This window comes from Centroberyx affinis, unplaced genomic scaffold (genome assembly GCF_046629955.1).
Source record: "Centroberyx affinis isolate AG114_WGS23_722 - 3 ecotype Tasmania unplaced genomic scaffold, CSIRO-AGI_Caff_v1 ptg005695l_1, whole genome shotgun sequence".
NCBI lineage: Eukaryota > Metazoa > Chordata > Actinopteri > Beryciformes > Berycidae > Centroberyx > Centroberyx affinis.
Window position 1 is genome coordinate 1 of NW_027282872.1, and position 25,508 is coordinate 25,508.

A 25,508-nucleotide genomic window follows, 5' to 3' on the forward strand; every position below is an offset into this window, starting at 1 on the left:
GGCTCCATGAGTCTGACTGCTTTCATCTATGAACAGAGAGTCTCTCTGACCCACACTGAAGAAAGTTGTCCTTAGGGATGAACTGTTTGATAGTGCAAGGGTCCAAACTACTCCAACTTTGTCCCCTGTCTCCTGTCTTCACCTCGACATATATTTTATGAATAGAGCTTCCTCTGACCAGCAGTGAAGGAAGTTTGCTACTGGAACAACGGCCCAGTCTCTGACTACTTTCTCCCTTGGCTGTACTGCCCTCTTCTGGAAAGTATCTTAGCTAGAAACTGGTATAAAAACTTGTGGAGAGGTTGTACTTCTGACCTGCAATGTAGGAAGTTGTCTACAGGTATGAACTGGTTGATGGAGCAGGGATCCAGACTGCGGCTGATCTCTACGTTTTCTCCAGCCAGCAGTCGCACCGCCGCCCGGTTCTCCTCCTCGAACACCTGCCACTGCAGAGACGAGCACAGCAGCAGGAGGTGGTCGTCTGCAAACAGGAGGAGAGGCGGAGTCAAGATGGCTGACCTGACAGGTGGGATTACACAGGAGGATTATGTTTGTTGAAGGTTAGGCGAGCATTTACAGCAGTGTTAATGTGGAAGGTAGACATCATAGAATAATTACTTATTTGTTTTTACTCATGCCAAAGATGACCTGAATTGAAGGACTTAGTTAAGATAAGAGAGAAGAGAAGAGAAGAGAAGAGAAGAGAAGAGAAGAGAAGAGAAGAGAAGAGAAGAGAAGAGAAGAGAAGAGAAGAGAAGAGAAGAGAAGAGAAGAGAAGAGGGAAAGGAAAGGAAAGGAAGGGAAAGGAAAAGAAAGGAAAGGAAAGGAGAGGAGAGGAAAGGAAAGGACAGGAGAGAAGAGAAGAGAAGAGAAGAGAAGAGAAGAGAAGAGAAGAGAAGAGAAGAGAAGAGAAGAGAAGAGAAGAAAGTAAAACGAAAGGAAAGGAAAGGAAAAGAAAAGAGACTGAAATGAACTCACAGAATATGAATGAAGGATTGGGGCTCATGGCAAAGTCAGGCAGGTAAAACCACTTGATGACGTTGGAGGTCAAAGGTTGAATAGCGCTCCTCCAGGGGTAGTCTGAGAAGAAAATAGAACAGAACAGAATAGAACAGAATAGAATAGAATAGAATAGAATAGAATAGAATAGAAGGGGACTTTATATGCAGCACAAAACGGACATTTGTTAACATGAACATATCTCAGATTATTACTTAAACATGTTTAACAGTTTCCATACCAACACAGAGAGCAGGCGGGATGCCGATGCAGAGCAGGTACTGCAGCACCATGAGCCCGGTGGTGAAGCAGCAGTATTTAGGCCACACCTCCCCGATAGCCTTCCTGCGTCGCCGCGACAGGACAGCCAATAAGGCGAAGGAATGGAGCAGGGCGTAGAAATCCATCCTCTGACCAATCACGTTGACCGCCACGATGAAACTGATCTGAGAGGAGAGAGATGTTACGAAGTCAGTGTTGTGAAGTCCAGCTACATGTGAACCGACACACACACACACACACTTGAAGTACCTCCAGTCCAAATTTGTAGAAGAAGAAGTTGATGAAGTACTTGGCGCAGGGCAGGACGCCGTGGTCCAGGTGCTGCCTGGTGATGCCCTGGAAGATGATGCTGAAGGGCGGCGGCTTCAGGTTGTTATGGAGACGGTAGTACAGCTGGTGGCGATGGACGGTCGCCTCGAACACCAGCAGCCCCAACACCATCAGATGGTTCTACAACACAGAAAAACACTCTCTAGAACAGTGTTTACCTGGGCCACGACACAGAGGAGGATTGTGGGAAGAAATACAATGTTCTGGGGAAACTGGATAGATGTATTGGATGCGTTTTGTTGCGAGAATCTTACTATGTCTTTCCAGTGTAAGGTAGGGTTAATAAAACAATGCTGGTTGGTCAAATAACAAAGAATTCATTTGTTTCATTTCATTTAACCTGCAATAAGTAGAGTTTACCGCATCAGGACACATCACACATCATTTACCAATTCGGATAATGTCTGGTAAGCTGTCAATCACAGAAATGTATTGACTTGTATATTCACTTTCAAATAAATTCCCAAACTTTTCCATAATTTGTCTTCATACCAAATTTTGGAACTCTTTGTTTGCAAATACTATTTTATCCACATGTACCGGCGAGTAGGTCTGAAGCCTAAACCAGGGTGAATATAGTTTAATAAGCTTACACACTAGAGTGCAAAAACAGTTTTGGGTTAATATGGTTGTGGTTTGGACATACAGTACTTTAATGTCAAGATCTAGTTTGAATGAGTTGAATGAGCTTTAGTGAAGTGCGTCCCCGTACCCTGAGACAGGGGAGGATCCGGCCCTCACACTTGCGCAGCGCTCCACACCAGTAGACCGGGTCGACAGGCTCTATGTAGAGAATTGACCGCTTCAGCAGCTCCACCATGTTTCCCTCCAACTCCCCTCCCACATCCAGGCCCGAGCTGTTGGACGATGCCAGGCCCTGAGAGACAAAACACATACAAGTTCAAGTATCAGGGGTGGGGACTTGAGTCACATGAAGCGATGCATGAAGAGAAGACTTGAGACTTGACTTGATATACAGTACATTGTGTTGAAAATACATGGATGTGTTGGAAATGACATCCTTTAAAAGAGTGTAGAATCACCTAATCACACATTTTTTCTGCAACCAAGTATTTACACACACACACACACACACACACACACACACACACACACACACAAACAGATGTACATGCTTAAAGTACTGCTACACTTGGAGAAGACTGCAACACACACACACACACACACACAGGTCTGTATACTCACAGCAGTGCAGTTGGAGGAGTAATTGAGCGGCTTGATGACTTTGAGCTGGTAAAACATCTTACACACCACCATGACGCAGGCCCAGACGGCGGAGACGCTCGATGCCAAAGGTCGTAACCGTGGGAACGGGAGGGCAAATGCCCACAGAACCAGGAAGAGGAAGTTCATCAGAGAAACCTGTCAACACAGAGATCACAACTTCAATTTCTGATTGGATTTTTGTTGATCTAAAGGGCCTTTAACATGGGTGGAATGACATCCATGACACTGAGTGCATAAAATATCATTAACACTGGTTCCTTCCACTGAATAAACTGACCATGTGAATAAAGGTTAAAGATTCAATCTCTTATTGAATTGGAATTTCAGGAAGCTGAATTTAATTCAATGAAATTCCATGTTTTCTTTTTTTTGTTTTTTCTCACCACATATCTGATATTACATGTAGTTTTATGTATTGTCAATACTGAATAAAATGTTAAAGGTTCCTTTCAGGCGGTATTTGATGCAGAACATGTAATCGTAATACAGACATTATGATTGAATGTATTTGATTTGTTTGTGTTTGTATTTGATTTGTATTTGTGTTATTTGATTTATAATGTTTAATTCATAATGTCTTAGAAGTGGAATTTCATGGAATTTAATGGCCATTCTGTTTTCTGTCATTCCAGTTCAAATCTGTTTCTGTTTCCTTAGAGCTGGGTGACATTCCAGTTCTAATTCCAACTCCAGGAATTGAATTGAATGGCTCCAACCCTGACACACACACACACACAAGCTGAAATCAAAACTCCCCCTCTCTCCCACCTCTTGCAGTGACACCCAGATGATGCCGGACGAAACTATCTTGAGGCTGTGCAGCTCCAGCAGCCTCCAGCCCATCTCCTGGACCCGGTGTAGGCCGGTCACAGCGTGGACCAGCAGCAGGCTGGCCCGGTCCACAATCACACCCCACTGGTCCTGACGGCTGGTGGGGGTGTTATCTGGGAGGGAGGAGGAGGAGGAGGGAGGAGGGGGAGGGAGGGAGAGATGAAGGTTGGTGTGGTGGTAGAGAGCGGGGGGAGTAATGGGGTTAAAAGGGAGAGAGGAAAGAAGAGAAAAAGGGTGGGAGGAAGCGGAAGGGAGAGGTGATGAAGGAGGAAGAGAAGAAGGGAGGGAGGAAGAGGAAGGATGGGAGGGAGGGAGGATGGGAGAGGCGGATGAAAGGAGTGATGTGGCAGGGAGTGAGAGAGGACGAGAAAGTGGGTGGGAGGAAGAGTGGTAGGGAGGAAGGGAGAGGTGATGAGGGAGGAAGAGAAGAAGGGAGGGAGAGAAGAATGAAGAGAGTGATGGAGGTGAAGGCAGAGAGGAAAACGGGGGGAAGAGGGAGGAAGGGAGGGAGGGAGGGAGGGAGGGAGGAAGGGATAGGCGGATGAAGGGAGTAATGAGGTGAAGGCAGAGAAGAAAAAAGGGAGGGAGGAAGAAGAAGGAAGGGTGGGAGGAAGGGAGAGGCGGATGAAGGGAGTGATGGAGGTGAAGGCAGGGAGGGAGGAAGAAGATGGAAGGAAGGGAGGGAGAAAGAAACAGAGTGTGAAAGGAAATGAAGGAGGAAGCAAGGGAAGGAGAGATGAGAGAAGGAGGAAAAGAGGGGGATCAAGAGAAGTTGTTTGACTTATTCAGCCTAAATTGAGAAAATTTAATTTCACCGTCTGCTCTGTAAACCTTACTCTTATCATGTTGGGACCCACCAAAAACTGACCCGTGACCCTTTTTTGGGTCCCGACCCATAGTTACCTTCTCCTGTTGTCATCTCCTCCTCCTGCTCCTCAGACTCCTTGTCTGGGGAGGTTGGCAGTCCAGCGCTGTCCAGAGTCTCCTGGCTTTTCCCATCCAGCTGCTCCTTCACTAACCTGGAGCACAACAGGACACACTTTACATCAAGGGACACTTTTTACAGGAGAGGCGACCACACAGGGATTGAACTTGTGATCTTCTGGTTACAGGTCTCTAACCAGTGTGTTGCCCTGCTGCACTCAAAGGAAACAAACATACAGTATATCCTTTGCTAGGATGCAAGAAGGGGATCTTCTATTAAGACTTTAGTGTATAAAACCAGTTAGGTGTCTTTATCAGGAATGCATACAACAGGAAAGACACATATGTCACATCCATGTCTAGTTTTATTGTGCCATGTTTTATCCTTTCATCAGATACTACTCCGAAAACACGGGTAGAGATTTTACTTTTTTTGCCAAATATATGTATTATGTTCCAAATAGGTGTATAAACTAGGTCAGTGGTTCTCAACGTGGGGTCCGGGGACCACCAGAGCTCCTTGGGGGGGTTCCAGGGAGTCCCCAGCAAATTGATGAATTGTTAAACTTCAGCATTATTTCATTTACAAGAAGTTAACACAATTATAGAATGTAGAAGAATGACTGTTTTGATCATAGTTTCACTGTTATCTCTCTACCTACAATACAGATAGTCATGGAATTCTGGACAAAATTATATGTAACAATAAAAATATTCTCAGATTTGGGTCCAAGAGACAAAATCTCATCAAATGGGGGTCCATGGCCCTAATGTGGACTAAATTAGGGGTCCTTGATATGAAAAAGGTTGAGAATCACTGAACTAGGTAATATGTAGGCGCCAATTTGTGACTGAACAACAAGAGTCAAGCCTTACCTTTTCTGGAACTTTTCAAGGTTTTCTTTAATGCTGGGGATTAAATCAAAGAGAGATGTGTGAACGTTACAGTGAGGATTACTTTACTTACATTCTTAGTGAGAAGCTGATATTTCTGTTAGTCTGATGGACAGAAGGGATGTGTGGGTGATATGCTCAAATGTAACAGGGGAGATGGTAAACAAGTAAACTATTATTTCCCCAAACATTGTCTCTCATCATCATCTCCCTTCAAATCAACTCAATGACAGATTATTTTCTAAGTACACAACCCAAGTGGGATTTATTGTTACCCATTTGCAACACATTTGCACCCTATGAGGCCATCTCCTCCCGTTTCAAGCATTGATTATGTCGATGCGGACGTTTAGGGAAACACTTATGTAGGAGTAAAGCACCTCTATGAGATACAGTTAATTGCGATAGGACTATACGCAGAGCTGTGTGTGAAGCGTGAGTGAAGCAAGCCATTTATGGAGACATAAATGCAGCTCTTACGTCTCAGATATCACATTCACCGAACTCCTGAGCTCTTCCTCTCTGGATGGAGAGATGGGAAATGGACAAAAGGGGACAGAAATGTATGTTGTAGCATACAACCATAACTTATACATACATAACTATGCGCTTGTTTTACCATCCAAGAGATTATAAATTAGCACTTCTATAGACAAAGAGCTTTCAAAGTAAAAGTTTTTACAATATATTACTCAATCCCAAGCTCATCTTTGCAGTAAATGTAGTTAATAGTACTGGTTGATATGAAGCACATTATCTAAGGTGTGTTAAGTGGTCACACACACACACACACACACACCTGGATCCCTGTCTGACAGGCACGTTGTCCAGGTCGGTGAGAGACAGGAAGTCTGAGTTGAAGTAGTGCAGCTGGAGGATGCAGGCCAATAGGAACGCAGCAGGAAGTAGAATACGTGCGAACAGCTCCACTGTATCGTACCGCTCCAAACCCAGGTCACGAAGACTGGAGAGAGGAGAGACAGACAGTAGAATAGCTTAATGAGTAATTTCCAAAGACAAAAAGTGAGAAATGTAAATAATGCCTGCTGTATAGTTTTTACAAATTTACACAAAATTCACCTGAAGGGCTGTAAGAACCATCCTAAAAGAAAATATTTAAGTTTTGAGATATTTAGTGATTTTGTATATTTGAAATAATGAAAATAGTGTTCATTGAAATATTAGTGACACTGAATAGTCATATTTGTCGATTATTATAGATCATTATATTTTTCTATACTTTATGTATGTGATACATTCCATTTAGTTAAAATGCTGCCCTACATTTGCCTTTGACATCACTGTTATTAGCCTCGGGACAGTTTGATTGCCAATTGATGAATCTTGTTGGCCTCTATCTTTGTGTGTTTTTAGTAAATGTTCTAAATGGAGTTACTGGTCTCTCGAGATTTATTCTCGTCAGACTCATTGTTTTTTGCATGGACTTCAACTCAGTAGCTGCACATTTCGAAACACTGAAGGACTTCTGCTAAGGTCATCACACACAATTCTTTGACTGGCTTTTCCCAAACAAACAACAACAATATCTACATTTCAAAAATCCCAAATCTAGGCCCATATGTGCATGCACACACATACGGATATTATACACACTCTGACGCTCACCCTTCCTCCGACATGCCCATGATCTGTCTGAGCAGTCCGGACACAACTCTGAACTGGTACATGTAGATGGCGATCAGCACCACCATGGAGTAACCGACCACCACCGCCCAGAAGGTCTTCAGCACCCGGCGCCACATGTCGTAACGGGTCTGAGCGGCGGGAGCAGAGACAAAGATATTAACCAAACTACTGGGAAAGATACGGTGGATTTTTTCCCCTTGCACTATAGAGCTTGACATTGTTGTTGGTTTCTTAAAATTTTCACAAGCTGGGAATTCAAGCTTATTCTACTGTTGCACTCATTGTAAGTTGTTCTGGATAAGATAAATGACTAAAATCTAAAAGTAAATGTAAAATGAAAAGAGGGTAAAAGACGTAAAGGAGATTTGTTAGACTGTATTTGAACTCCAGAAATTGAAATTAAATTTTATTACTATTTAATTTAAGTTTCTTTTTTTACAGTCTATGCTTTTAACCATAATTTCCAATTCAGTTTTCTCAATTCAGATTGAACTTTCTAGGGACTTAGGAGAAGCACATTTTTTGTCCTAGTTATAAGCTAAATTCAGTAATCACATTCAATATTTGACTATTTATTTAAAAAAATAATAATAATAATTCTTCAGTTCAATATGAGCATGACAAATTCAAATTTATGCGATTCAAATACAATCTCTTGTGGCACTAATCTCTTTCCAGACACTATATCTGGTGTCTGTTTCACTCAGTAAGAACAGAAATTTTATATAATCACAGAATCCATCCTGTACACACACTGAACGCTCTGTATCCAACAAATGGATCACGAAATTACAACTTTACCACAATTCAAAAAGCACTGCCTACGTTCCTTTCATCAGACACCTCAGTATGTAAAACGCCACAGTGTTGCTGATGTTGTCCTGTTGTCTTACACATCTCATCCCCGAAGCCATTAGGCCTCTCTGTAAGTGGCTAGGTGTTCTAAAAGGTCAGCAGAAACACAAGACGGGGATGGAAACCAGGAAAACAGCAGCAAAAAACGGTTGTGTCTGTGTTTATGAGTCATAATCAATACCCTTAACTGTAAGACAGTATTGATGAGCGGGTAGGCGGGGTGTTTGGATGGGTTGGGTGGGTGTGTATGTGTGTGAGCGTGCCTAGTATCTGTCAATGCGTGTGTTTGTGTGTTTCCTGCATGTGTGTGTGTGTGTGTGTGTGTGTGTGTGTGTGTGTGTTGTCAGGGTTCATGTAAGAGCAGGACCTATTGTGAACCTCCTGAGTCAGCTGATAATTTACTGCTGATAATTTAAGTGTCGACACATCGCGGTGTGAGTTGAAACTGAAACAATACCGGCTTTGTGTTGTGTTGTTACGCATCAACGTCTCAACTGTAAGAGCGGATTTCCTCCCCACTTGCTGACCCCAGCAATCTCAATATCATATTTCACTTTTAAAAAACATTGATTTACCATCCCTCATCTACTTTTATCTACTCTCCGACTCCACTGTGTACAAAGTGAGAAAACACTGTGCATAAAGGTCGATTTTCACAAACGCACAAACGTCTGTGTGTTTGAGATATAAGAGGGATGAGAAATAAAACTTCTGCTTAACCTACAACCAGGAAACAGGCTCTCTATGACATTTAAAACAGAGAGAAATGAATCCACTTTCATCAAAGTGGATAATTGAACAATCATCCCCTACTGATACTGATTACACAGGATCTGATGTAACTCTTACTTATGCTATTATCTCAGGTAAAACTTAAAAGCTAAAGGAAAGAGTTGAGTGAAAGTAGATGTTATAGGGCTTTGTGCCACCTACATAGCCATATACTGTATGTTTGAGATTAGTTTAGTTGCATATTGATAAAATATAGTGATAGAAACACATAAAATACAATGATAAAAACGTCAAAAGGGAAAGAAATGTATAATTTGTGCAGGTGAGATCAAAAACCAACGGTCTAATAAACAAATACCAAAAATACAAAAGCAGGGTATGACAGATAGAGATACCTGATATAGTCCCATAGAGATAGCTTAGGTTCTTGTGTTACATGCTACAAGTTACAACCACACCAGAAAAGAAGGCTACTACTACTAACCCACCTCAACCTTTCTCTTTTACTGTGTATCTACAGAGACAGTCAGTCTGATATAATGCACTTGTTCAAAATACTTGCAACTATCTGGCAGAAATCCTCACTATAGAGGAAGAGGGAAATAAAAGATGAAGATGATCCTGTTGGTTACCACATTGCTGGAGAAGCTGAATAACTCCTGAATAACTCCCTACGTCAGTCTATTTCAGTTCAAATAACACACTACTGCTAGCTGGTAAATAAGTTTGTCTTTTGTGATGATATTTGAAAGACACTGACCTGGTACAGGACGACGCAGAAGAGGAAGAGGACAATGTAGAGGATCTTGTAGACCATCACCTGGGCAAATGAACATTAGACAAGGTTAGCTAATTAACACTTTAATCCAGCATAATGGGGAATTACTTGCCATGCCCTATTGATTGGACATTAGAGCTGCAACGATTAATCGATTAATCGATTAGTTGTCAACTACTAAATGAATCGGCAACTATTTTGATAATCGATTAATCGGTTTGAGTAATTTTTTAAGAAAAATAAGTCAAAATTCTCTGATTCCAGCTTCTTAAATGTGAATATTTTCTGGTTTCTTTACTCCTCTACGACAGTAAACTGAATATCTTTGGGTTGTGGACAAAACAAGACATTTGAGGACGTCATCTTGGGCTTTGGGAAACACTGATCCACATTTTTCACCATTTTCTGACATTTTATAGACCAAACAACTAATCGATTAATCGAGAAAATAATCAACAGATTAATCGACAATGAAAATAGTCGTTAGTTGCAGCCCTATTGGACATGCAGGACATGGATTGAAAAAGACCACAAGGAGCCTGAAAGCCCTGGGTTTGCATTCACATAAATTTGTAATGTAATTGTACATTTTCTGTCTCATACAAACTACCTCTAATAGTTGTATAGTGAGTATTTATTTTATTGCTTGCCTAACCTATATGATGGAGTGAGAACTACACTGGGTGGGTGTTAGACAAGGCAGATGAACATTGTATGCGTGAAATGGTTTTCATGTTGTTTTGAGTTGTTTTGATTGCTGGCGTGTGGATTAGAGGATAAATTATATGAAATTTGTTTGATCCCTGCGGGGAAAATGGGTCATTGCAGCTGCATAGAAAAGGATACAGATAAGAATAAAACATATAGTAAGTAGTGAAGATAAAAAAACACATATATTTGAACCCTCATTACTGCTGCAGGATTTCCCAGAAAATTCCTCTCCATGCAGCAGTGCAGCAAACATATCAAGAATGGGATTTTTCCAATGTCTACTTTTGTATCTGCCCTTGTAAAAATAAACCTCACCTCATGCTGTTTACAATATACTATACCTTTCCAGAGAAGCTGACCACAAAGAACATGGAGCAGCAGAAGAGGATCCAGTATTTCACCAGCATCCCTTTCACCGCCGAGCCCAGCATGGCCACCAGAGGCGACGGCTCATCTTCCTCCGCTGAGAGGGAGGAAACAGACGGAGAGGAGGAAGACGAGGAGAAGCCGACAAAACAGAAAGAAGAGGAGAAGAAGAGGAAGGAGAAGAAGAAGAGGAGAATAAGGTGTAGGGAGAGAAGAGGAAGTAGAAGGTTTAACTTCATAGAATATCCTAATTCTTTGAAGAGGGCAACATGGAACATATTTCAGTCAAACTGGTGTAAATCAGTCCAACTCTTACACTACTCCACAGCTAAAAGTTATTTTCTTAATTAGTAACCTTAATCTTTATGGAAACAATGGAGAAATAAAATGAAAAGAGAGTACATTACATGTTATAACTTTGACTTCATCTAGTGATTCCTCCTTCAACCTCTGCTCCTCCTGTCTCTCCTTCAGCTGCTGACGGAACATCAGCCAGAAGGTGAAGCTGTAGAGAACCTGCAGACACACAGCAGGTCAAACTGTAAAGACAATACACTTACTGTACGTACACAGTCTTACAGTTTGATATAGTAAACATAAAACAGTTAGTTCAATTTGATAGTCATGGAAAAGCTATAATACAGCTGCTCTGTTTCTGTGAACTATACCATGTGGACACAAGGTGCTGGGAAGTAGCAGATTTGAGTTTTAATCATACAAACATTTTCTCGCAGGCAGAGCCACTCTGGAAGCAGAAGTAATCTCATTGGTTGAGTTAAACCTCAATGGGCGGAGCCAAAGAACCACAGCTAAGTAACATTAGACTGAAGCCCAGTGAAAAAGGCAAAAGGCAAAGCTAATATTATGAAGATTAGTGGTATGTTACTAACTGAAATAATGCAAGTTATCTAGGTTAGCTAGTTAGCCTAGGTTCAAACTACATACTGGCCTAGAAGGTAAGATAGTTAGCTACTGTAGATGCTGACCTTCCAAGATTAAGATTTAATGGTCAAGATTCATTCATGTCATAAAATAATGACAAAAGAAGTCATTGTCATTTATATTTTTATTTATATTTTGACCAGAGTTCCTTGCCATTCAAGTTTGGGTTCTTTGGCTCCGCCCACTGAGGTTTAACTCAACCAATGAGATTATTTCTGCCTCCAGAGCAGCTCTACCTGAGAAAAGTTTGTGCAAGTCCAGACTGTGTATGTCTCTCTTTCTCTCCCCCTCCCTCTCCCTCTCCCTTTCCCAAACTTAAGCATCCATATGGATACTGTGGAGGAAAGTATGGATTTTCCATACTTCTAATCTCCAATTTCTGAGCGTCATCTCTCTTTTTCATTCTCTCCCTCATACCCTCTTGTCCCTCTCCATCCCTCTCTAACTCCTTACTTCCCTCCCTCGTTCTTTCACCTCTCTCTTTCTCTCTCCTACATTCGCCCTCCTTCCCCTTACAACCAAGACAGACACAGGGTTGCTAGCATGCCATTTATTGAACAGGACAATTTCTCTCCATGTCTCTCTCTCCCTCCCCTCACCCCTATTCCTCTTTATCTCCCTCCCTCCCTCCCTGTTCCTCTTTCTTTCTCTCCTTCCTTCCCTCCCTCACCTTAGCTCCCAGATGGACGCAGGGCGCTGGGTGGTAGCTGTTGAGGTCAAAGTCCACGATCACAGCAGGAGGCAGACCGGGGTACAGCTCGGACCGACTCAGACGCAGCCCGCTCAGGAAGCCCAGCACCACCAGCACGGTGCCGTAGGCGGCCAGGAAAGGAGCGGACATCATGGCGTACCGGCGGCGGTCTCGCATCATCCAGATGACGCAGGACCACACCAGCAGGGCAAAGGTCAGCCAGCTGTTGTAGGTGATGCTCCATATCTGAGGGAGAACGTATACCACACTGATGTAGCGGTGTTGTCATGTCACGACTATGATCAGATTATGTGATCCTAACTATCATCGCAGTGACATTATGGTGGCATTTTTGTTGATAAGCGGTAATGTTGTGGTGTTTTTGCACTACACTTGACAATCTAACAGTGTTGCCAGTACTGTGACATCTTTTTCTTCAGGTTTTCTGTTGATAAAGTTTCTGTAGGTGTCGCTCTTTTCTTTGTCTGTTCAGACATGGTGGCTATCGCTGCTCATGCTAACTACCCAGTTCTTCTTCTGTTTATTCCAAACAAACTGCTGTTGTTGCGGGAGCGTATCTATGTTCCCAGGGTCCTATGTTCCCCAGATTTATATGGCACATAATGGGAACATGACAAAGGGTCCTATGTTCCCAGGGTCCTAAGTTTAACCCTAACCCTAACCCTAAACCCTAACTAATCATATTAAGTGAATACAGAGCTGGGGAACATCTTTTTCAGGGTCCCATTATGTGCTATATAGAGCTGGGGAACACAGGACCCTGGGAACATAGGACCCTGGGAGAGCACATATGTAGAACTGGGGAACATAGGACCCTGGGAACATAGGACCCTTTGTCATGTTCCCATTATGTGCCATATAAATCTGGGGAACATAGGACCCTGGGAACATAGGACCCTGGGAACATAGGAATGACTCTGTTGTTGCTACAGGAAATGTAAAACACCATCTGAACAGAATTCACTAGACATTGTTCATTTTTGTGCTGATTTTGACTGGGAATTGGCCATTTCACCACTCATAAATCTGTTCAATTTTATGTTTAGATACTGTTGACTTGTTAGCTCGTTAACCATGTATCTGGTCAAATAACCAACACTGTCTTGTTATCTGATTTCCACACTAGCTAATATATCTAGAAGCTTGTCGTTAGTTGTGGCTAGTAGTTATGTTAACAATTACATGGGTTGATTTGCTAAATTAGCCTCCTGGCTAGTTAGCTATCTAACAGTTTGTTGAGGTTAACTGAGCTGACTCTTCTCAAGCTACAACTCAGAGTGTTTTGGAGTAGAGACTAGGGCTAAAGACAAGACAGTTTACCGTGTCACAGTAACATACATTTTGAAACAAATCTACCTTATCAGACTATTCACTTTTACTTATAACCTTACCGAATTGACCTACACCCACCCCACAACAGTCTCTCAACAGTATCTCCCTTTTTCTCATCCAGTTGTTATATTTATCCATTATTTACACACAGCTAGGGCTGGACAATATGGTTGAAATCAATATCACGATAATCATAAGGATTTTTTTTATATTGATATATATGACGATATGGCTCACATAAGAGAAATCACGTTAAATAATCAAATTAATGTTCATCATATTGAACTGAATGGTAATGTTTGGTGTGGTGTCAAACTAAACTGAAATTTTCACATAATATTCCTACCATACTTCATTTTGTCTGAGTTTCTAAATAAAATGTGCTTGTTCTCATCAGTTCAGACAGCAGAATTGTGCGTCTCGATATCCCAAAATCACCATCATCACAATATAATCCCACTGAAAGACGATAAACGATAATATTGAATTATCGTCCAGCCCTACACACAGCCAATTCTCCCGTGAATCTCCATGATGGTGCCAGCCACGGTTGGTAGATTTGTCACACAACTGCAAAGCCTCTACACATCAGTATATCTCAGTATATGTGGTTTACCATCATGACGATGAGGGCGCTGACATAGCTGTGCTTCTGCACCAGCTGTCCAAACACGATCAGACCGCTTGGTCCTGATGGAGGAGGCAGGCTCTCTGTTTCAGTCTTCAGGGCTTCCTCACTCTTCTCCCCCATTTCTATATCACCTTCTGTCTCTAGCAGAAAAGAGAGAAAATAGGAGGGATGAAAGGAAAGAGTTTAGTAAATAAACCAAACATTTGTGTGTAGTTTCTCTGATACACATCATTCCTCTCTTCTCCCTCTTCTCCTGTCTTTCTCACTTGCTATCTGTATTTGGGAGAAGAAACACAGAAAGACTATAGAGGACAAACCAAATACAGCCTGACAATCCCTGATGATGGAGTTGCACTAAAACTGTGAAAGACTATGAGAAGATAACTTAGCTTCCACCTTTCTGACTTTGTAAGAAGCGAGGACGAGGAACAAGACAATGAGTGTATTACTTTGGTGTATAATATGATTGAAAGCAACTATTTGCCAAATTTACAGATTACAAATTCAAGGATTTAAAGTTTTACTGTATTTGTTTCTGTAATTTTAAGACAAATAAACTGAAACTACACAAAATCCATCAAAAATGATTATTAAAAAAAGATGGTGTAGTTGCGGTCATGTGTATGGACGGACATTCAAGAGTGATTACCATGTGATGGTGAGTCTTTGCCTTCATATTGTGGCGGAGGGTAACAGTTTGTGTACCCTGCCCCTCCCAGCAGAGAGCCCAGCTCGTTTCTATGGACATCCTGCCAGGAACTGCCCATCAATAAGATTCCTGGCTGGGGAAAGAGAACGCATCATGAGTTTAGATCAGGGATGAGCAATGTTCATGATAGTGGTTACAGAAAAAAAAGAAATTGTAACTGTGAAAGAGCCACAAGGATTTCTTGAATAAGTGCACACTACTCTAAAACTATATATTAAGTGTCTCAACTTAGGACATTCTCACTCACAAACAAGTAAGATAAACTTGGAAAACAGTTCATATGAATGGAATAACATGACTTACCTCCTCCGGTAGATAGGTTTCATCATCTGTGCTGGACAGAAGCTGCAAAGAGAAAGAGAGAGAAAATCTTATATACACACATAAATGTTAAAGCTGTGCAAAGTAAAGATCAGGTTACTGCATGTCATTTCTTTGAAATATTGTCAGTGTTCAGTTGGCAACTTATTAGCACCGATGCCTTGATTGGACACAGCATTAAAACTATGATAGCCATATTACATTTTATCCAGAGCGACTTACAACAAATGCAACAGTAGAATAACCTTCAATTCCTGGATCACCAACATTATAAGCAACCAACAGTAAGTAAGGTCAGAGCCATAACGCCCAAACAATATTCCTGTGACCCTAAAACATCATGTATAGAGAAAATGTCCATGCTCTGGTCACCTCATGTTTGTCTCCCGACACGTAGAGGATCCTGGAGAAGCTGGGAGGAGCCTCTGGAGTTTCTACTGGACTCTCACACTCCTCAACATCAACAATATCCTAACAAACACAACACCCAAATTACTAACATGTAAATTAATATCATTTGTCTGGGTTTATGGGCATGCATGTCCATGCATTCTAATGAGACATACATGTACATTCACAAAAAGTTATACTATTTAAAGTGGTAGTACTAGTACTAGTACTAACTTGTAATAGTCATAATAGTCATAGTAGTATCCCTTACAAAAAAGTCACATGTGCTTTTGGATATATGTTGGTTTTCATACGTGAACATGTCGATTTTTCCTATTTCCCATGTGAAAATGACACTTTCACCAGTGAATTATCTCTGCATTTGCAATTAAGTGGAAAAGAAAATGTGGAAAAAAGACTTCACCTATGAATTTTGACATCTGAATTAAAAACTGTCACATGTAATGACAGAATACAACTTGAAAAAAAATGTGATATATCTCCCCTAAGATGTGCCCAAAAAGCACATGTGCTTTGAATTCACATGTGGGTTTTCACATGTGATGTTTCCTGTAAGGGATAGTAGAAGTAGAAGTAGTAGTAATAGTTGTAGTAGTAGTAGTGGTAATCAGTGGTGGAATGTAACTAAGTGCATTTACTCAAGTACTGTACTTAAGTACAATTTAGAGATACTTAATAAAAATAAAAATAAACTACATTTCTTTGACAGCTTTAGTTACTAGTTACTTTGCAGATTTAGATTATTAATACAAATTATAAATCAACTAATAAATTATGATATATTTTTATAGGTACAGCTACCCAGCAGTATATAAAGTAATTAAAATTAGCTCCACCTTTACCAGCTACAACATTAAAGTGATGAACACATTAATGCATCAAAAATTATAGTCCAATAACATGATATATGATTCTGAAATGGGCCATTCTGCATAACGACTACTTTTACTTTTGCTACTTTAAGTACATTTTGATGCTAATACTTTGACTTAAGTAAGATTTTGAATGCAGGACTTTTACTTGTAACAAAGTATTTTTACACTGTGGTATTGCTACTTTTACTTAAGTCAAAGATCTGAATACTTCTTCCACCACTGGTGGTAATAATAGTAGCAATAGTAGTAGTGGCAGTAGTCGTGGTAGTAGTAGTAGTAGTAGTAGTGGTAATCATAGTAGTGATAGTAGTAGTAGTAGTAGTAGTAGGAGTAGTAGCAGTAGTAGTAGTAATTGTAGTAGTACCCCACCCCCCCACCCCCCTCTACACACACACACACACACCTCCTCTTCTGTGATGTGGACCCATTTGTGCAGCAGGGCCACCAGTGTGTAGTACAGCAGCAGCAGGACCAGAGGGTTGATGAAGTCCGGCCAGCTGACTTCTGAGTGCAGACCGAGGCTGTACGGGTCCGAACTGTTGGTCCTGATAACACCGGTCATACCAAACAACCTGGGACAGAGAGAGAGGGAAGGCAGAGAGGGAGCGATAGACAGAGGGAGGGTGGGAGAGAGGAGAAAAGGAAAGGGAGAGCACAGTTAACTCTAGTGTGTACTTGTACTGCAAATTTCACAGTGTGGAATCACTGTGATGTAGGCGAAGCTAAACCATAGGAAGGAGGAAAAATTGACCAGATTATCAGTTTATCCTTTGTCCACCTTTTTCCCTGCCAAACCTCAGTTCCTTGGCCCACGAGGCATAGATGCAAACATTTTGAAAAACCCAAAGCAGTGTTAATTTATCTTTTCCTCCATATGAGCACACCTCAAACACCTCAAACACTTCAAATATTTAAAATGTTTTTTCGTAGGCCTGATTCGGCTCCGAGTTAGGGTTCAACTGATATGGGTTTTTAAAGCCAATATTGATATTTCTATATTGAAGCTGCCAATAGCGAATATCTTGTGCCAATATTCAATATCTTTTAAGCTGACAATTTTTCTGCCCAAAAAAATAAACTACTTCTGTATTTCCACAGAAACAAAAATTGCTAAATTTCATTGCAAGATTTACAGATTTTAAGTGTCTGATATCCAATATTTAGATTTTTAAGATAGTGTTTTTTTTTGCCATTTTTGCCTTCATTAGTGTGTAATGGAGAGAGAAAGATGGGGATAACATGAGACAAAAGGTCCCGGGCCGGACTCAAACCCAGGATGTCGTGGTCACATGGCATGTGCCTCAGCCCACTGAGCCAACAGGACACCCTTGACATCCTGTATTTTCATTAAAGCCCCACATCAGGCCCATATATATCGGTGTAACCCTACTCTGAGTAGCTGCCGTACCTGGCGTAGACGTCCTGCGGCGGCACTATCTGCTGGGACAGGGGCAGCTGGTAGAGGTACAGAGCCAGCAGGTGTCCTGCGCTGAAGATGGCCATCATCACACACAGGGTGCTGAAGAGGAGCATGCTGATGGAGCGGCCGAACACCCACCACCACACCAGACCCAGAAACACCCCGAAATACACCACCGAGGTCAGGGAGGGCAGCGTGATACCTGCACACACACGCACACACACACACACACAAACACATGGAAACCACATGGAAAGCACACACACAAACATGACAAGGCCAGACAGAAATGTAATTGAAAGTTAATTGAGTTGTGAACAGGGATTTTTGTGAATGAGGGTTACATCACACACACTTACATGCAAAATGTACACAATAAGGAGAGGGGGAATGAAGAGAAATATTAAAAAACTTCAAAGAAATTAGCACTTAAACTAGATATTAGACATTGAAAAACTAAAACTTTAACTGAAACTAAATGAAAACAAAACTAAAACTCAACATTTATGAAAATAAAAAGTAAACTAAAACTAGCAAACACCAATTGAAAACTAAGTGAATCTGAAGTGAAATGTAAATCAAATTTAAAATAAAACAAAAATAAAAGCTGAGGGAAATTGTAAAACTATAATAACTCTGATCTTTATACACAGTCACACACACACATACACATGCACACACACACGCACACACACACACAACCACACACACACACACACACACACACACACCGGCTGCTACACTCTACCTGCCAGCCCCAGCAGTACGGTCACCACCACTTTCCCTGCTGTGTTCATGATGGCCGACAGCAGCAGCCTCAGTCCGGCCGCAAACACCATCAGCTTCTGGACAAACTGCGGCGGATCGGACTGAACCGCCGCCGTGCTCTCTGAGCTGTCATAGGACGAGCCCTCCGTGATGTCACTTCCTCCCTCGGACTCCGTGTCGGAGGTTTCCACTTCCTGCCGAGAGCCGTTTTAACATAATCTTGTTAATATCACCGTTAAGTTCTTATAACATTCAGTCAGCTGTTGAGCGTGTGGGCGGTTACCTCGGCGTCAGAGGGCGTGATGCCGTTGTCATGGAGACTGATTTGGGGCGCGGTGCGCAGCAGCTTCCTGCACAGCCTCAGTACGAAGAGGGAAGAGACGAGGAGACCCACGTCTGGGGCCAGGAGGCGCGCGACGTTCCCTGCTTCCACCAAGCTGAATCTGGAAACACACACACACACACACACAAAGTTACAGGCACACACACACACACACACAGATATAAGTCAGTGTTGATGCAACAGACTCTGCTATATTATTTATTTACTGCAGTATATTAGATTTTGGGGTTAAAATGTGTAAAGCATCCGTACCTTACAATGCCCAAATGGTAGAGGAAATCTTCCCAGTAGCCGCTGACTGTTGAAAAACCACAATACAGTAACTATGGTAACTGAATCACATCCAGCTTGGTCTTTTCTGTGTCTTTTTCATGAACTAAGTGTAGACAATCAGTTGATCAGCTGTTAATGATACGAACACATGCTAAAAATAGACATGTTGAAATAAAACAAATTGTGTTGAAGTGAACTGAAGACACAAATAGAAACGTGTTGGAAAACACTCACAGTATTTCATCGCTTCTGGGTAAGAACCTCATAGATCAAATTTCTTTTTATTTTTCATGTTTTCATATTGCTCATTTTCATGTTTTTACTTCAAACTGAAGGATTACCTGCTCCTCTGTGGGTTGAGAAAATTCTACAACCCTTTTGAAAAGGTTTATGAAACTTTATCAATCTTTATCAAATAGATAAACTAAAAAAATGCATGGTCGTCAAGCTAAAATTAAAGCTCTTTTTATTAGTTCCTGGACATTTTGGAGATAAGAGGTTTTCACCCAACAAAGGCAATTTGTTACACATGACAATACGTGTGTTTACTAACACTTACTAACACTTCTCAACACATTCATATGAGTTTGTTCAGGGCCAATTCAACCCATATTTCAGGCACTTCTCTTTTTGAAGTGCATACACAAGACTCAGGTGCCACTTTATTTATAAAAACACAATTTCTTTGTACTCTAAGTGCCACTTTTATCTTTGTGTTTACCATGCAGAGGGATGTAGGCGAAGGGGATCTGCATGAAACACTGCAGGGTGAGGAACGTCAGGCTGGTGCAGACGATCAGCAGGAGGAACTGACCCGTTTTACCTGAAGACAGAAAACAGTCAGAAAAAACAGGTAGAAAGGAAAGTGAAAGTGAACAAACAGATTATGAAAATGCACTGTAGTTCCCTGAAGTCATATATACTGGATGACAGGCCTTGAACATAAGATTAAAGTCGTGTCTTGGTTAAATCTAACTAATTTAAGTGTGATTTTGAGTGTGATTTTAAGAAAGGATAAAAGTTTAAGATTTGTCCAACATATGCATGCACGCAAACAACTACAACTGCAGGCATGCACGCACACACACACACACACACCTACACACCTACACACCTACACACACACTATGTAATTGATGGACCTAATGTTTCTCTTAGAGACATTTTGCAGTATTGTCTCCCAGACAGTTTGGCAGTATTTAAAATTGAGGCTACTTCTTTCTCTATGTGAGCACTTTTGCAGATCAATAAGCAGCTAAAGTAAGATATGTGGGACTAGGTATCCAAGTGCTTTATTGTCATGCAGCTGGACTATTTAAGTGTAAAGTCTTCTTACATATAGACCCACAATTTCTTTTACACAAAGGGTCAAAGGTCAAAATCGGTCATGGCCATGTTTCTTTTAGGTCCTCAGATGACTTGGTCATTAGAAGACCGGGATGTTTTAGTGCATCTGGGATCCAGGATGAGACTAAATTAATTCAGTTTGGGTCCACATGGTTTCACACCTGTGAATTGTCCAGTACACATAATCAAAAAAGGAATGTCTGCTCACTATTTATAGGTGATTTCGAAGACCATGTTTGGTTGAAATGTTATTGTCACAGCCTCTTTAATAAATTCAAATTTTTTGAGAGCATAAAAATAGTGAGCGGACATTCCTTTTTTGATGATGTGGATTGCTGTTTGTTGTCCAGCTGCTATGAAAAATACATTTGGATGTGTGTGAAACCTTTTCTAATTACCTGAATTGCCCAGTGCAACCACCATTTACTACTTTCTAATTAAGACACTCAACAGTCCCTGCTGAAGGAGGGGAGAGGATTACTCCTTCACTTTCCCCACCCAGGTTTTCCCAGCCAGTCTGGGGATTCAAACTGGCGACGTTTTGGTCACAAACCTGCTCCTCTGTCTAAATTTTGGATGATTTTGGACGATGAAGAGCCAGCAATGAGCAAACAGAGATGAGTTCGCTGATTTTTGTTGACTTACCCTGATATTTAATAAAAAGCCGAATATAAGGAAAACAGTGTCAGTTTCGAGTGTGTAGTAATATGGCTTTGATGGGGTAAAATAATAAATGAAATCCCTCTTTGATAGACTGCATCTATCCAGAAGAGCATCTGTATCTCAGTCGCAAGTACTAGTGAAAACCACTGTTTGTTTCTACCTCTATATAATAAATAATAATTAATCCTTACATTCTCCATAAAGATGATGAATGATGATGATGAATGAAATGCTGGATAAAGGGTAGCATTGCGATTAATTAGTTTGTTTCCCAACTAATGCAGGAGTTGTATATACTGTAGGATAATCTCAACAAAATGGCCTCACTCCACAGTTTGAGCCTCGTAATCAAAAGCGCGGAGAAACAAAGCATTAATAGCTGTTATGGAGCAACATCAGCTGAGCCAGCAAATGTGTTGTTGATGTCCAGGATTTTTACTAAAAGCTTCATTTCACTTATACCTCTCTCCTTCCCGCTAAGACCTGGATAATCACACACACACACACACACTCACAGGGATATGTGGACACAAAAATCGCATCCTGCAAACGCATACACACACACACACACACACACACTTGACCACTTAGCCAACGGAGAGCGAAATCATATTAGGGTGATGAAGATAACCATGGGATCTATGAAGCTTTCAAAGACAGATTGCTGAAAGGCAAACAGTTTCAGGTGGAGGGACGGAAAGCAAAAAAAAAAAAAAAAAAAAAAAAGGGATCAAAACGCTGACATCACATCTTTTAATTCCTCACAGTAATTACCAGGTTATGTATAATTGATTTGACCGATCCAACCACATCCCCTTTACAAAGTACTTTGAGGGAGGGGTACAGATCCTTTAATTCATCAGAATGCGTTGATCAATACAGAGAAAGCACACACACAAGCAGTAGCTACACACACACACACACACACACACACACACACACACACAGACACACACACGTACACACACACTTGTTTTACTTTCTCCCTTTCTTTCTGTCTTTCCTTTCCTCTCTCTCTCTCTCATTTCTCCACCTCAAACGTTGACAGAATACCTTAAAGTTGACGTTCATAATTTACTAACGTCATCAATAGAATGTATGTGTGTGCGAGTGTTTTGTGTACATGTGTGTGTTTGTGTGTGTGTGTGTGTGTGTGTGTGACTACTACTAGTGCTGGTGCGTGTGCGTTCTCTGCCACTGCATTCTGATGAATTATATCTATACCCCTCCCTCAAAATACTTTGTAAAGGGGATGTCGGTTGGGACCCTGTCCTGTTATGGATCTGGTATCATTTGGGTTTTTTTCCGTACCTTTCATGGTGACCAGCGTGGGGTTCGGCAGCAGGGGCAAGGCCAGGAGGAACAGGAAATACACCACCGACAGACCGCTGTAGCGGAACGAGGACGCTGAGGGAGAGAGAACACACACAAAATATTTAAATTCATTCAATCATCTACAGAAAATAGACTGTTATATAGTGTGATTTGAAGAATTTCTAAAACAAAATTAAAAAGGTGAACTTACGAGTTCTGAATTCAGGTTAACCGGTTGTGGATTTAACTATCGGCCTCTACAGTTTTTAGTACAGGATTAACAAGTTCATGAACGTCTGGGAAACTGTCTTATACAGTTTATATGTGTAGTTGAATATTAATTTTATTGAATCTGTTTTAAGAGATAACACAAAGTAGAAATAAAACAGGAAAGGTGTGAAAGAACAACAGGATGACATGTGAAACATCAGGATGTGAACCAACAACCTCCTGCTCACGCACCGGATCACGCTAACTAGTTGAAAACATCATAAACAGTTAATAGGGGCGATATAGTTATTCACTGAAGGGAAAAATTCAGAATTAGCTATATTTTGCAAGATATATATATACAAAATGAGTGATAACATAAAATTAACACAAATTATCCTATTTTAAAGAAAATAGATAGTATGGATATTTTAGAAATATTTAAAGATGCAATGCAGATTTTTCTTTTTTAAATATGGATATATAGAGTTTTGGAAATGAACTCTTCAAGTGATGTAAAGATCAGGAAGGTACCAAAAACGTAATATCATTGTTAACATATTATTATTGCGTGAACTCGAGGAAACAGCTGAAGGTCTTTGTAAATAGATAAATAAACTGAACTGAACTTGTTTTACAGCAGGTCATCTAAACAAGCAAGCAAGTTGCTCAGCATCGTATCTTAGCATTGTTAAATTGAAAAATATGGAAAACCTGGACTCTAAGCAACTGTGTGAGTTCAGATTTGTATATTTCTTGGTTGATACAACAATATTACTGCATACTAAATACTCCACAATTTTTAAACTGTACTTCAATGTAAAACCCCACGGTTCAACATGCGGAACATACAAGAATATGCCAATCCCTGACACAAATCATTTGTATTATATTTAACGATCAGCTATCAGAGGAAATGTCAAACATGGGCGTGTCACTACAACTGAGTCAGCTTCACCTCGATCACACTGTCCATATATTGATTACCAGGAGAGTAAACAACATGTACACTGATGGATAGACTTGTCCATTCACCACAACAACATCACAACAGCGGCTTGTACCATGTGTCCCAGAGATTTACAATGTACAGCGACTCTGACAACTCAGTTCAGCAGCGCATACACACAAAGACAAGACCTCACACTGTGCAAAGGGACAGTACAAGATATATCACCAGTGGTTCTTAAGGTCCGGTCCGGGGACCACCAGGGGTCCTTGAGGGGGTTCCAGGGGGTCCCCAGCAAATTGATGAATTGTTAAACTTCACCATTACTTCAATTAAAAATAATTTAACACAATTAGAATACAGATAGTTATGGAATTCTGGACAAAATCAAATGTAACAATAAAAATATTCTCAGATTTGAATTTGAGAGTTTGTCTGTGGCTCCAATGTATAGTAAATTAGGGGTCCTTGATATGAAATAGGTTGAGAATCACTGCAGTACACTATACATATCACAGTACATATAACAATACTGCATAATTTTATCTGTATGTCTGAAGTCTGTGTACTCCGTCTCATTTCTTTGGACAGTCGACGAAGTTTCCAAGATTGATTTACTGAACTTGCATGCACAGGCCTGAACTGGCAGCACTCGCTGCTCTTTGCAAAACGTTGGCTTGGCAGCAACGCTGAAGCACATCTCCACAACTCATATATTATAAAACCTGAACACACCTAATAGAAAGCCATATTAATCCCTAAGGCTGAATCATTGGCGTCCGTTTCCCCAGCACGCGGGGAAGGGTGAGAGAGAGTGGACAACAGCAGTAACTTACACATCCAGCCCCACTACAATGAATCCAACTCATCATATTAACCATAAATCACCCTATTTATGTCCTATTTCCACACAAGGAACCAGCTATAACTTATGCTAACATGCCTTTAAATGGCAGAGAATGCTAAACCCGACGCTGATACCACACAGGAATGAAAGTCACCACAGAAATGCAATTTGTGGCATTCAGTGAATTACAGGCCAACCTACCAATAGAAGAAATAGTAGTAATTAACTGTATAAAACTATCTGCAGTACAATGAACCTCAACCCACAGCTTCTGCCTATTCAAAAAAAGAAATTAACGCCACACATTTCGCCACTATTTACTATTTTTGTGATAAGGGGTACAATTAGTACAATTAGTATTTTATATCAATTACTTCTCCTGTTTTTGTGTCTCTTCATGATCTTGGCTATCTTGATTCTGTCATTGACTTTTGTCTTTTTCATGATCCCGAACTCTTTTCAACCATGTTTGTAAAGCACTTTGGGTTACACTGTTGTGTGAAATGAAAATATGAAGAAAATTTGATGAAAAAAAATGTCCAGGAAAGCATATTTATTAGTATGTTACAGTATAGCATCTCCAAACACAGCTTCTACCCATTCAGAAAAGTTAAACATCACCTAACAACTATTCTCACTCTTAATCTGATCTGAAACCAGTACAGAAATACCATTTGAACCATAGTATCACCTCTCACCTCTCTATCTCACACAGAAATGCCATTCCCATCACTAAACATGAGTATTTATGGAATAATAAGACGGACAGGTCGACTCACCAGCCAGCAGCAGAAGCGGCAGCACTAAGTTATAGAGCATCCCCACTGCGATGTCCCCCGCCATG

The 25,508-nt window shown here is 40.9% G+C and overlaps 1 protein-coding gene across 1 annotated transcript; it reads right to left on the reverse strand.

Annotated features, from left to right (window-relative positions):
* Positions 1-315: 315 nt before the first annotated feature.
* LOC139667678 (piezo-type mechanosensitive ion channel component 2-like) lies at positions 316-25,507 on the reverse strand (the record flags this gene model as incomplete). Its single annotated transcript, XM_071547166.1, has 28 exons — positions 25,444-25,507; positions 22,656-22,751; positions 20,056-20,157; positions 19,314-19,359; positions 19,002-19,161; positions 18,699-18,912; positions 17,939-18,152; positions 16,934-17,102; positions 15,617-15,715; positions 15,223-15,268; positions 14,864-14,992; positions 14,200-14,354; positions 12,210-12,476; positions 11,005-11,113; positions 10,573-10,694; positions 9,503-9,562; positions 7,135-7,283; positions 6,308-6,472; positions 5,989-6,030; positions 5,491-5,523; positions 4,594-4,709; positions 3,628-3,803; positions 2,818-2,994; positions 2,324-2,488; positions 1,531-1,731; positions 1,241-1,445; positions 979-1,080; positions 316-481 (listed from the first exon to the last, which is right to left on the reverse strand). Coding segments are annotated over exons 1-28 (3,749 nt in total), but the record flags the coding sequence as incomplete, so codon positions are not given.
* Between the last annotated feature and the right edge of the window lies 1 nt (position 25,508).